Source organism: Eptatretus burgeri, chromosome 15, assembly GCF_056783735.1.
Source record: "Eptatretus burgeri isolate ZD-2024b chromosome 15, Ebu_testis_v1, whole genome shotgun sequence".
NCBI lineage: Eukaryota > Metazoa > Chordata > Myxini > Myxiniformes > Myxinidae > Eptatretus > Eptatretus burgeri.
This window is the reverse complement of record NC_140975.1, coordinates 16,117,320-16,131,747: the sequence shown is the minus strand read 5'-3', so window position 1 is coordinate 16,131,747 and position 14,428 is coordinate 16,117,320. Positions and strand designations below refer to the sequence as shown.

General features: G+C 45.1%; 1 protein-coding gene across 2 annotated transcripts in view; it reads right to left on the bottom strand.

The window, feature by feature from the left end:
- The window catches only part of LOC147011621 (transcription regulator protein BACH2-like), an 81,661-nt gene that overhangs the window by 38,999 nt on the left and 28,234 nt on the right, over window positions 1-14,428 (bottom strand). For both annotated transcript variants that reach the window (XM_085855830.1, XM_085855829.1), the window contains exons 2-3: window positions 2,748-3,036; window positions 125-2,038 (exon numbers count right to left, since the gene is read on the bottom strand). In XM_085855830.1, coding sequence (XP_085711956.1) covers window positions 125-2,038; window positions 2,748-3,036 — 2,203 coding nt within the window. The remainder of the gene's footprint in view (window positions 1-124; window positions 2,039-2,747; window positions 3,037-14,428) is intronic.

The following is a 14,428-nucleotide window of genomic DNA, read 5'->3' as shown; positions in this document are numbered from 1 at the left end:
AAAGAAATAGATATGGAGGAGAAGGAAAAATAATTTCATATTTTCATACCATTTCAGAAATTTAAAGAAAGAAAGAAAAAGGATCGTAAGAAGATACGCACGAGGTAAAGACAAGCAAGCTCACCTCTCGCTTCTCAAGGTCATGGTCTTGGCCAGGGTAACCATCACCATCATCATCGGAGAATGACCCAGATTCATCACCAGAGGTCAGCAGTGCTGGCAGGTCGTCCGAGTGATGTAGAGGCGCTGCAGGGAAAGCAGTCACACCCCGTGGTAAACAAGGTGTTGACCGAGAACACATGTCAGGAAAGGTTACAGAACCTGTCAAGTTTTGCGGAGGTGGCGACAGTGCATTCGTATGATCTGTTGTGGCGATTAGGAGAGGCTGCCGCTGACTGCTTGGATCTTTACAGGCAAGAGACAGGTTGATGGGGCAGGAGGGACTGTCACCAACATGAAGCTGAAATTGTCCACAGAAGCTTTGCCCACAGACACCCTTTGTCTGGGCAGCATCAGTACACGATTTGGTGAAGCCATTTTCTGGACCAGAATCAGAAACCATGATGGGCCGGCAACGCTGTGGTAATGAGGCCTGAAAATGAGACCGAGAAGACATGTCATGGGAGGACGACGCTTCCTCGGAAGTGCTACGCTCCAAACCTCGCTGTAAAGCAGCCGCAATTCCTTGGGGACATGTTTGTACAGATGGGCATGATGGTCGCAGCAGTGCACCATATGATGAAAGAACACAGTGTCGGTTTCCTGTATCACATGCAATGATACTGGTGGGAGAAACGGATGCCTTGGGGTTCCCATAATGGCAACGGCTACCGCAAGAAGGTGATTCAAACCGGGCGTTCACGGCTTGGGGTCCTTTGTCTCTGCGATCAGTCGGCGTGCCATCTTGGCACAGCCCCAAAGTGGTCTTATCTACAGCCATGTCAGTCGCCATCTCTCTGTGGCTCCACCAGCCCGAAAGGACTGCTTTATATGTCGCGGTGCTTGTAGGCCTTTGTTCCCTGCAGGCTAATTGGTACTTTCGATACTTTGGACAATGCAATGCAGCAATATCAAAAGCTTCCTGCACATTGTCAGGAGCTGAAGATGGTCGCCAAGGTTTCTCGTCATCGCTTGATGAATGACGTTCTGGTTTGCATGGAGTCACTTCTACTTCAAAAACATCTGAGTCACCCCCATCAGACTGTCCCTCAACTCGTGGCGAGTGAAACTGAAGCTTTTCTTCTTGAGTTTGTTCACCTACATTTCTGGCTGATTCAAACTCCTTAGCGTCCTTGCCGCTCTTGCTTGCATTTCGACATCCATTAGCCCTGATCGTGCTAACAATGACCTTGCAACCCGAGTCAAGGTCACGAAGAGGACAGCGAAGAAGTGAAAATGGTTTTTGGTCATGGAAATTTGTTACCTCTTCCACTGCAAGGTTCTTTTTCAATAAATCCTCCACTTTTACCGTTACTCCTTCACCCCTTTCATTTTCTCCATCTACTACAACTCCAGAATACCTTGCATCATCCACTTCTACTCCTCCTTCATTACTTTTACTATCGCTTTCTCTTTCCCAATTCTCATCGGAGATTATTCCCTCCTGCTCTCCTTCAATGCAGTTAGACTCTACCGCTGGAGACTTGACTAAATTTTCTTGCCATTCTTTTGACTCTTGGCACACACTGCCGTTGTCCAACGGCTCCTCCAGATCACTGCATACAGGAGATGAAGGTACCTGCTCTGTAGAATGCGAGATACAAGTCTGGGAATCATCTCTGTCGGTATCGTTTCCGGGTGACTGGGTTTCTAGACACAGGCTACGGGTGGTAGGGCACTTGAGTGGAGACGTACAGGATGACACAGACGACTCCATTCCGTCCAGCTTGTGCTTGAGGAAGACAAAGCAGGCATCCTCAAGAGTGCGCAGCCGCAGGATGGTGGCACAGCGCGCAATGTCCTTGAAGTTGTTACGACTTATGTGTAACCGACCAGTGTAGGCAAAGTGCAAAACAGGAAGGAAACCCTCTGCCGTGACCTAAGGGCAATAAAGAACATCGTTCTCCAAGTTAGTACAATGTCAAAACTTCAGAAAAAAAAAAAAAACAACAACCTTTGGATCAACATATTGTACAGTTGTGCTTGTACAGTCAAATCAGGTTGCACATTTTTCAACAACGTTTGTGGTGCTGGTGAGGAACTTAAAAATGGCAGATGACAGGTGGAAAGAATGTTTTGCAGGAGTTACAGGTCAAAGTCGCGTTGCAAGAAAAAAAAAAAATTTCCGCTCATTCACACGTAACGACGCCTTGGTGAAGCCTCTTTACAACTGCAGATGTTGATGGGTGCGAGTCCCACCCAATCACAACATTCAACTACTAAGCCTAACCTGTGGAGCACGAATGACTGAATGAATGAATAAATAGAACAAAACAGTATACAGTGGAACAATGGAATGAATTAGCTGAAAATTAGATTTGTAATTGGTAAATGTGTGTAAGTGACATATATGTGCACCATTTTGGTCTACTTGCTTTAATAAAGCTTAATTACTAGGCTTTGGGGTGAAGGAGTGTCCATTTGTGATTCAGCTTCGATAACTCTCAGCGATTGGTGAAAACAATTGGCAGGCACTTCACATTGGGTGGGGGGGGGGGGGGAGTAAAGGTTGGTACAATAGAAAGAGTAGTAAACCGAAGCAGGAATACAAAGGTGAAGAATAGAGGGCAAAATGGTGGATCAGTCACCTCAGACGGTAGCTGCAGGACAGGATGGGGCTCACACTGGGTGGCAAGTGCCATGTGGAAGAAATCGCAAGCGGCGGCAAGTACAGCGCGGTGAGCAGGGAAGTCTTGTCCCCCGGCACGGACTGCCACGTCGCACAGCAACCTGTGCTCGCGCTGTGCATGCAATTCTCCCAATACAGTGGCGGCATGTCGAGATGCTTCGTATACAAAATCTGCCGTGCCGCCGCAACCATCACCGCTGTAACAGTTGGCTGCCTCTCGGCCAGTCTCCATACCGCCCGGTCCGTGGCTGCAAAATAAAACAAATCCTCATCATCATCATCATCATCATGTACTCTATACATGCTCTATACATCTGCCAAAGCAGTTTTTGGCTCGGGATGCAATGCCGGACGGGTCGCCACTCCGACATTGGAAGTCAGGGCAGGAATTTGGAATTTTGGCCAGGGTGCCGCCGATAGCTCACCTACCTCTTCTTCGTCTTTCGAATGCAGCACACGGCTGTGGGTAGTATCATTTGCTTGGGGTGCAGCTGTGCTACTGATGCAGTGCCCCCCAGTAGGTTAGAGCAGGAATTTGTAATTTGGCCATGGTGCCGGTGATAACTCACCAACTCTTCGCCAAAGACATGGTGGGATCTTTAACATCACCGACTGATGCCGGCAGACGGGACATCCAGTTTAACGTCGATCCAAAGGACGGCAAACACATCGATTAATCACTCTACCTGCTAAACACCAGACTGACAGTTTATAACCACGTCGGGATTCAAACCCAGGCTAAACAGCTCAAAGATGAGTGTGGATACCTCTCGGCTATCCTGCCAGCTCTGCAAAATAAAATAAATCAAACAAATAGATAATAAAAGCAAAATTGCTAAACTAGTAAATAACAAAATTGCTAAACTTTGCTAAACTGGTGAACAAAAACAAAAAGAACAAATCCAATAAAAGTCGACCGTAAGTCACAGTTACGTTTGATCCTCCCAGAGGGATTCGTAAAGCTAGAATGTAATCAAAGCAGAAACACCAAGTTAAGTAGACATATCTTACTAATGGAGGCTGCAGGACTTGGTGCAATAGGTCATCCCTTGGAGATGAAAAGTCCAAAGTACTGAGTGTTGGGTGTGCACCATGTGATCAACAGCTTTAACCCTTAAAAAAATTTAAAAATAAATAAAAAGGAACAGCGTGATAGAAGAGATAGATCGATCGATTGATATAATCTCCACTCACGTCTGACCCGTTCACGATAATATGAGGTAAAATAAAAAGGACATTTGGATGGTCAACAGTGGGTTTACATTTTCCACCTCAAAGCACACCCACATTTAACGGGGTGAAAATACACAAAGAAAAGAAGAAAAAAAAATAGTGGAAAGGTCAATAAGTGGTGAACTCATTCTTTCCTTCACCACCAAAGAGTACGTCCGTCTCCTTTCGAACCATTCCGCTATCCTTCCTGGCTACCTGTCATGCAAGGCAAGCATCACTTTGAAGTATACTGCCTCATCGTGTGACTCGTTGGCCGTGCATCATCCTTGATAGACAAGAGGGAATAACACCTGGGTCAAGTTTTATACACTCACAGATCTGAAATACTACGACAACAACAACAAACGAGGAAAATGACAAAACAACACAATCTGCTGTAAAATAAAAAATAAAAAAATACCAACGATCTGATTAGAAAATTTAAAACACTGAAAACAAAACGATCCGACAATTTGCCTGGGTTTTTAATAACGGCGTCTCTGAAGACTGAATTACAGAAACTAGTTCGAGCACAATGAAGTCATCATGAAGATTCGGAATATTCGATCTTCCAACATGTCCTTAATTATAATTGGGTAGTGGAGAAATTCAAATTTTAGGAAATTCCAGAAAGGTGGCATTAGAACCTCAGACTGAGCTAAGTAAATAAATAAATAAATAAAAGTTCCATAATTTTGTTTTTCAGAAATCCTTCGTTTTTGTTTTCTTACGAGCTGAGGAGGAAAAAAAAAGCTTCCAAACCCCAAGAAAATCACCCCCTGATCATAAAACGCCCTGAACAAGTCATGCCATTGTGAAATGGTGGGCATGGTTGTGTGCTTTATTGACCGTTTTTACAGCCATTTTTCCCTGCCGGGCAGGGGTTGGGCTTTTTCTTGAGGCAATGTTTTATGGCCGGATGCCCTTCCTGACGCCAACCCTGGTCGCCTCTTACGACACACAGGGATACGGTACACCTATTCTAACCGGGGCATACACCGGGACCAGTACAATGGTACTCATTTCGCCGACCTCGGAAGGATGACAGGCTGAGTCAACCCCCTGGTGTTAATTCAGCAACCAACGGGGCTTGAACTCAGGGACCCTGGGATCCCAAGCCGCTGCCCTAACCACTAAGCCAACACCAGGTTGTGTGCTTTATTGTAGTAAAATAAAACATATGTGATCATGGTAATATCATCATCAACTACTACTACTACTACTACTACTACTACTACCAGTACCACGCCAATTACTCCAAACTTATATGTGCGGTCAGCAGGGAAAGTTTTTGGCCCAAACCCTGATGTTCAATTGAAAGTGATTTGGGCATGAATTATATGGTATGATGGTAATAACTCGCTGACTCTTCATGAAAGACACATTGGGAGGAGGAGGAGATTGGGATCATCCTCTGTGCAGAGCGTTGGTGCTGCTTAAGCAGTCTCCTTGGCTATTGGGCACAATCCTGGACGGGTCGCCACTCCGCCACAGTACACCAGCAAGCTGGCACTCATTTTGCCAACCTCAGAAGGAAGACAGGTCGAGTAAACCCCACCTGATATTAATTCAACAGCTGAGCGGGATTTAAACTCAGGACCCTAGGATCCAAAGCCCACCACCCGAACCATTAAGCCGACACCAGGCATACCTTGGGAGTTGGGATATTTACCCAGCTTTAATGTCCATCTGAGGGAACAATTGACTAATAATTACACCAATTGTTTTGGCATCAGAATTGGAAGCAAAGGTAGTTTAAAGGCCTTGTAACAAACTTCAGGGACGACACCTGAACATCCTAAAGTTCAAGGACTTCCTAATACAAGAAAGATTAATAAATCTATTACAAATTATTCACAACCCTTTTTTTATCGGAGTTCCCCTACAGGGAACTTTAATGCAGGAGAAGGTCAATAGGCCCATCTCGCCTGCACTATGGTTGCCAACCTACGGGATTGGTTGTTCTATTATCATGCAGTCCACGAACTTTCAAAATGATGTATGAATGTTAAATGAGGCCTTTTGCGCATGCGCTGCATGTGTGGTACACCGACTCGGCAATGCTCGACGGACGCTCTTAACCTGCTGTTCATTGTTACGTGAAATCTGCAATTCAAATTGTCTTTTAAACACAATTTTCAGAATTTGGACGCTCGAGTGGTAATTTCAGAGTGGTTAACCATAATTGTTGTGTTCCTGAATGCAAATCGGAATATTACGAGAAATATCCATGGATGATAGGAGTCGATTGGGTTTCTATCATTTACTGTTTATAATGCACACAAACATAATTATAATGCACGTGCACGCACGCACGCACGCACGCACACACGCACGCACACACACGCACGCACGCACACACACTTCTGTTTTCTGCAATCGATGAAAAGATCAAGTATAATTTATCTTGTGGCCCAGGAACTAAACAAACAAACAAAAAAATTAACTGAAGGGGCACTCACAGCCGATAGAACTCCCACTCCCACCCCGACACCAAACATGATTAATAATAAACACCATCATTTTAAATTTACCCTGTGCATCGACAAGCCCCCGAAATGACCTTCCCGTCGGTGTTCAGAAGCACGAAGGTCTGGTTAGAACGCATCCATCGAGGAAACCTTCAGCCTTTCACAGGTGGACATCGGCGGTAGTTTTTGCATTGCGAACTGTGAGATATCAACTTTTTGGACGAGTTCATCAGGGGGTTCTCAAACTGTCGTTGTGCAGAGGCACACCCTTTTCTCGCAGGCACGCGTGCTTTCAAGTACTTTTGGCTTCTCCAAAAGTTTTTTTTTGTTTTTAGTCGTTTCGTTCTACAATCCGTATCTGGGAGAAAGGAAATACGAACAGGCCGTCACGATTTGCTCAGTTACTTCGGGTTTCTGCGCATGTGCGCCAAACAATCTGGGACGGATCGTCCAATTACGTCAAATCTAAAGCTCTCGATATAATTTTGAATCTTCCGCAATGAAGGCGATGCACAAGGCCTGTTGCTCTCATATTGCAGGCAGGTCTGCGGCCCCTATTTGTTACGGCCTCTCCACCGGTCCAACCTCTCATGCTCTCGCAACCCTCCGAACCTCCCCCAACTCCTCCGAGACTCGTGCGTTCTTTAGGAAACTCTCCAGGTTAAACAGCCTTCCCAAGGTGGTTTAATCTCACCCTTCCCTCTATGGTTTCAAGTTGGCAGTGAAACACCATCTCATGTCATCACCCATGTCTATCCACAATTCTTTCTACCCCCATGAACCCGATCTGACCAAGCCCTCTTACTTGCAGGTACCTGTGCTTCCTCTCCTTCTCATTTCTTATCAGTTCATTCCTTTGACTGCTGCAACCACCTGTGGTCCCACTGCCAGTTTGTTGCCTTTTTACCTTTTGTCATCTCACTCTTGTAGGTAAAAACAAACAAACAATGGATTAGTCTCCAATTTAGTGTCGTTTTAGTCTTTCCATCACAGTCATGTATTCACTCAGTTCCTGCAACCCTCTCAGAAATCACAAACTTCCTCGATGAGCTTTATTCACAAATGGAAGGGCACTTGGATGTGCGCATACCTCCACCACGTAATGCCTGATCCATGAAAACATATCGGGCCCAATATATCATTTGAAACATCATGCTATGCAGTACTGTATCGTTTTTGAGCCCTATCTCTCAATGGTGAAGAATCATTGAAAAAAATAAATACTTCTCGTATCCGGATCCGGATTCGGATCTTCAACAAAATCAAATCAATTCGTCCTTGCCACACACCCGCGTCCACAAAGTTTCATCCGAATCCGTCCACAACTTTTTGAGATATTGTGCTATATATCATTTTAGCCCCATCTCTCAACGGTGAAGAATCATTAAAAAAAAAAAAATTACAGCAGCCGGACCGGATCTGGATCTTCCCAAAAATGTAATCAATTTGTCCTCGTCACACACCCAACCTGTCCACCAAATTTCATCCAGATCCGTACACAAAACAAACAAACAAACAAACAAACAAAGAGACAGACAGAAAGGGGTGAAAACATAACCTCCTTCGCCTTCGGTGATGGAGGTAATAACAATAAAAATGACGGGCAAGAATACCAAATGAATTTATCTCCCGAGCCATTTGCCTCGAGAGGCTTTTCGCTTTCATCGTCTTATCATCCCTGATGAAAGCATAAATGGCAAAAGCAGTGAGAACATCTTGCAAGTTTCTACCCGTGGTTTCTGCCGATGAGAAATTTGCAGCTTCCCACATCTGTGGCCTCATGAAAGCCCAAAAACTGGATGTACGGTACGTCGAACAAAGATATGCCTTTGAAATTAAACCAAACATTTGATTAGACCGCCGAGTCAGGACTAGTCACTACGCACACACGACAACAGCAACTTGGAAACGCAGATCAGAACACTCCTTCGATCGGAATGCCCGAAGATGCCATCACCAACAACAAAAACACAAAACGGGAAGATTGCACTGTCAAAATAAGTTTGGAGGGAAAAAAAAAAACAAGAGAGAAAAAGCATCCCGATGAGTCACATAGTCTGCATCGATCATTTTATTTTGCGTTACTCATCAGGGAGATGGCTGAAGAGGATAGCGAGTCTGCCTGGACACAACAAACCGAAGGGACACAGTGGCACGGAATGTCGATAACTTTCCCCACGGCTCCGATCGTGCGTAACTAGTACCAGGTTTCTTCGCGGGATTGCAGTTGGCGTGCGGCGATCGACAAAAAGTGGTCGCGGAAGGCTATGATTAACAGGTTTTGCCACCGTGACGCACACCTTTGGGTCTTATCGCGTCTCCAAAGAAATGGAGAAGAGAGAGAGAGAGAGAGAAAAAAAAGAGAGAGCGAGAGAGCGAGAGAGCGAGAGAGCGAGAGAGCGAGAGAGCGAGAGAGCGAGAGAGCGAGAGAGCGAGAGAGCGAGAGAGCGAGAGAGCGAGAGAGCGAGAGAGCGAGAGAGCGAGAGAGAGAGAGAGAGAGAGAGAGAGAGAGCGAGAGAGAGAGAGAGCGAGAGAGAGAGAGAGAGAGAGAGAGAGAGAGAGAGAGAGAGAGAGAGAGAGAGAGAGATAAAGCACCCGAGTGTGTGTAGGTGTACTTAGCCTTTTTTATTTTTAAATCTCCGATTTTTGTCTTATCGTTGCTTTCCACTGGTGCTCACTGGAAACTCCTGCACGTTTTTTGCTCGTTCTCAGCTGGCCAGGTGACGTTGGGGAGGTTCGAGTCTTGTTCATAGACTTTGCGGTGACATCAGTTTTCCCTAGCCTTTTTCAAGGCAAAATAAGGAGTCGCGTTGGGATCGAGGGTGAAGGGGGGCAGGGGCTGCTTTGAGAAAAGAAAATGTGGAAAAAATCAAAGAAGGGGAGATGCGACAGAGAAGATAGTTATCGGGTGTTTTGGGTGGAGGGGGGTAGCAAGAAAAGTAAAACGTGTAAGGGAAGAAAAAGGGATGCCAAGGACCTATAAAGAAGAAGGGAACAGGACAAAATTTGTTCCTATTTCTTTCGGTGTGTAGATCACCCACTTGGTGAGCATTCGAAAGTTGATGTCTTTGTTGACCTTTGCGAACTTTACTCGATGTCCAAGAACAAAATTCTGTGAATTGAGAGAAGAAGCGACGTCGATAAATTCCTGCAGTTGCTTCACATCTCATCCAGTGTGACCAGTCCTCATTTTCATAAATGCCAAGGTGAGCCAATGAAAAGAGCCAAGAATTCACAAGGTTTCGGAAAAGTGATGATAATAGAAAAGCTATACGCCAAGAAAACCTATAGAAAACCAAGATGCCAAGGTGAACAACGAATAGCCAAGATCTTGTGAAAAAAGCCAAGGAGTGGTCACAATGATATCGACAATTTTGCTTCAAGTCTTTCATGCAGGTCGTGGTAATAACTACTATTATTACGTACAACTACATTCTATCACGCCTCACGATATAGATTGTGAAGGCACATCAAGCCAACATGCTTTGGAAACCAACTGAGGAGTTAGAAAAACACTTTTGGGGGTGGGGTGGGGGGGGAGGAAGAGGTGGGAACCACCTTGGTACTCCACCCTTGGTGTGGTTGAAGGGTTGGGATGTCCTAACAAGTTTATGGTGGGGAGCTTACATGGCGAGTGGCCAAACTTCGAATGTGTAAGCTACTTGGTGTTACACTGGTTGTTGTGGGCGGTGGGCAGAGGGTGGAAAGGGGGGCAATAACAACAACAAAAAAAATCTGGTCTTGAGCAACGAGAATCCTTTTGATATGGCTTGTAAAGATCGAGGCTCATGGGAGAACGAGGTGATTGAGGGCAAAAAGGCAACGCACTGAGAGTGGGGGCAACGCACTGAGAGTGGGGGCAACGCACTGACAGTGGGGGCAACGCACTGAGAGTGGGGCAACGCACTGAGAGTGGGGGCAACGCACTGAGAGTGGGGGCAACGCACTGAGAGTGGGGGCAACGCACTGAGAGTGGGGCAACGCACTGAGAGTGGGGGCAACGCACTGAGAGTGGGGCAATGCACCGAGAGTGGGGCAACACACTGAGAGTGGGGGCAACACACTGAGAGTGGGGGCAACGCACTGAGAGTGGGGCAACGCACTGACAGTGGGGCAACGCACTGACAGTGGGGGCAATGCACTGAGAGTCGGGCAACACACTAACAGTGGGGCAATACAGACAGTGGGGGCAATACACTGAGAGTCGGGCAACACACTGACAGTGGGGCAATGCACTGAGAGTGGGGAAACACACTGACAGTGGGGCAACGTAATGACAGTGGGGGCAACGCACTGACAGTGGGGCGCAACACACTGACAGTGGGGGGGGGGCAACACACTGACAGTGGGGGAACGCAATGACAGTGAGACAACGCACTGACAGTGGGGGCAACGCACTGACAGTAGGGGCAACGTAATGACAGTAGGGGCAACAGTTGAATCCAACAAGCAAAGAAAAATCAAACAAAAGAAAGACAGGAGAGAGTGAAGGGGAGGAAACCTGCAAGTAAGAGGGTTGGGTTGTGTGGGGTTAATGTGATTGGGGTGGGGGTGGGGGAGGAGCAGAAAAGATGATGATTATGGTGGGGATGACACAAGATGGTGATGCACCACCATTTTGACGACTTGTGATAACAACGAGCCTCTTCAAATATGCCAAAAGACATACATCACAGAACAAAGTACGACATTTGTAACGCAACACCAGCTGACCTGGGTGTTGTTAAGACAAAGATGGTTCTCACAGTGTGCCAATAAATTTCAAGGCCTTGTTATACCCCAACAGTCTTGGCCTGTTGTGGCTAGACCCGTCCACCTGGGGCATACAACATCCAAACACGCCGCTCGGCATTAATAGCAATTTTTATTTATTTACTTTGTTTCCTGCAAAGGATCATTTAATGGAGCCAGGTGAATAAAAGGTTTGTAATCGATATAACGGAGGATGACCTCTCGATCAGCGTATGTTGCCAACAGCATGTCGCGTTGGGCAACGGTGACATCACAACCACAATGCAATCAGGGCGAGCACAATCAGCCATGGCAAACACAAACTTTCCCTGACTAAGCATGTCTGAGACAGTGAACGGAAAGTTGAACAAACAATGAAACAGCAATAAAAATGGTTGGGTTACTTCCAGCCGCACACCACAGGATATTTATTTCTAATCAGTCTCAAACAGAGCGAAATAAGAATGAGCGATGGTGATCGACCAGGTGCCCAAGAGGACGTACACATGGTTGGGGGGTGAGGATGGAAGGGGAAAAAGTTTGTTTTGGAGGAGAAGGGAGTAAGAGGAGGCACGTATGGAGCATACGGGAGGGGAAAGTGTGGGGAGGGAAAGTGTGGAGAGGGCACTGCCCGTAAAAAGTGCATCATATTTGTATATGCATACATACATAACAAATAGATAGCCAACCAAATGAGCTATAAATAATTGCTCGAAAACACCTTGCACTTCATCGAAGCAATTAAAGGTGCTCACTCGGTACGACCCGACTCTTGCAGTTTAACAAAGCAAATGGACGATGTCGGTGGTCGTCTTCATAGAAGGAAGTTTGAGTTTCATGGAAATATGAGTTGCAATTAAAAAAAGCTGACATTGATGTATGTTCATGCTGGTCCAACATTTTCACATTTACAGTGCAACAAGTAGTGCAGAAGCTGTTTATTATCATTTGAGTTGTCTTGTTTGGGTGAGACACCAGACTTGATTATATACAGGCATCATCTGCTTTGGAGGGTCTCCACTGGAAGGCCTGCACTCTGGAGGGCCTCCATTGGAGGGCATCCATCATTCTGGAGGGCCTCCATTGGAAGGCATCCATCATTCTGGAGGGCCTCCATTGGAAGGCATCCATCATTCTGGAGGGCCTCCATTGGAGACTCCACAGCTCTGGAGGCCAGAGGAGTCAACCGATTTTGATGAAACCTGACTGGTAGGTTCATACCAGGATCTAGTTGTATGGTTTTGAGCACCGTTCCTATGGACGCCACCGTTGTCCAGCAACAGGACTTTGAAATTTTTGATAAAATCCGAAAAATATTTTTATATTTTTTTTTTTTCGAAAATCAAAAATCGGCGTCCGCGCTTTTATGCGGACTATAATCAACCTCTTTGTCAAAAAATTTCAGCCCGATCCGTCAAAAACTATGACTAGTATGCAATTATATAGCGACCACCCATGTCGTCTTCCGGCTTGTATATATGTATGTATGTATGTATGTGTATATACAGTATGTATATATATATATATATATATATATATATATATATATATATATATATATATATATATATATATATATATATATATATATATATATATATATATATATATAGAGAGAGAGAGAGAGAGAGAGAGAGAGAGAGAGAGAGAGAGAGAGAGAGAGAGAGAGAGAGAGAGAGAGAGAGAGAGAGAGAGAGAGAGAGAGAGAGAGAGAGAGAGAGAGAGAGAGAGAGAGAGAGAGAGAGAGAGAGAGAGAGAGAGAGAGAGAGAGAGAGAGAGAGAGAGAGAGAGAGAGAGAGAGAGAGAGAGAGAGAGAGAGAGAGAGAGAGAGAGAGAGAGAGAGAGAGGTTGTATGTCTGTCTGTCTGTCCATCAATAGAACCGGCCCCCACCGGTAGTATCCCCATCATATTGCACACCATTGGAATCCTCTTGGCAAATGGAGATGCAAGAAAACATCTTCAAATCTGCAGGGTAGGGGGTTTGGAGTGGAGGGAAGACCCCAATTCTCTGCAAATGTATAATGGAAAGCACCACCTGGTGGTAGACAGTATTACAAATTATCTTTTTGGATCTAAAGTCTAAATTCCTTCCGCATAAGGTGTGGGTACCTCTGCTAGTTTTCTCACCTGTAAGATTCTCACCTGAAGAGACAAGTTTTTCGACCTCGATACAAAACAGATCATTTGTTTCTCATTGAGCGAACTGCTCTCTTGATCATAAAGTATGCATCTGCGCGTAGTTGAGAAGTAAACTCGCCCTTGATTATTTGTGTGTTCACCCATGATGAGAATTTGACAAAAGTCCATTTATTAACTTCTGCAATGTATAGCTGGTGATAATATTTGCAGATAGTCACATGTTCAAAGCATCGTACTCCTTTACTCAAAGTGTTACAACATGCCTCACAAGTTGGCGTGTATCAATCAGTCGTTGGCAGATCAATCAAACGTAACTGAGTTTTTGTCAACTTCAGTCTCATTATTATATATGATAGTTCTAAAAGTATTCAAGATAAATTCCAACACTCTTGGTCTGTGACATCACTGGGGTCTAAGACAACAAACGGGCTTGGGCAGTAAGCCTCCAGCATCACGGTATTTTGTGTTCAAAGAGATTTATGAGATAGGTTTCTCAGAAATGAGCAAGTTTTCAGAATGATATCCACTTGTATTTAATTTGATTTAACAATTGGGGCACTTCTGATGTCATCCATATTCTGATGATGCATTGTGGTTGCTTTCATTGTATTCGGTTGTTTGGAAGAGAAAAAGGTGGGGGGGGTGGACTGCCATGGAACCAGTTTTATTTGCTTGCCAAGTTTTTTTCGTGATATTTGTGACAGTAAGTGTGTCATTTTTGTTTTATTAACTTTTGCGGTTTTAAACCACCAGAGCTACCCCACGTTTACTTATTTAAAGGTGCAGGTGGTGGGTGTATTGCCAAACAGCAGCAGTTCTGACAGTGATATGAGAGACTGTCGGTCTCTGTTTGTGGAGGGGGTTTTGGGTGGGAGATGCATGAGATGTGGCAACATGAGATAAATCGAGTTGAGTCCGACGTTTGTAGTTGTGGGTAACCAAAAGGTAAAATGTTGAAAGCATACGGTAATATGAGGAAGGAACATTTTGGTTTCTCAACGCTCTTCCCTCCCCATTTTGATTTTTAATAAAAATTTATTTTCAAATAAAGTTTATGAAGCAAAGTATGTAATGTCCAAATGATTC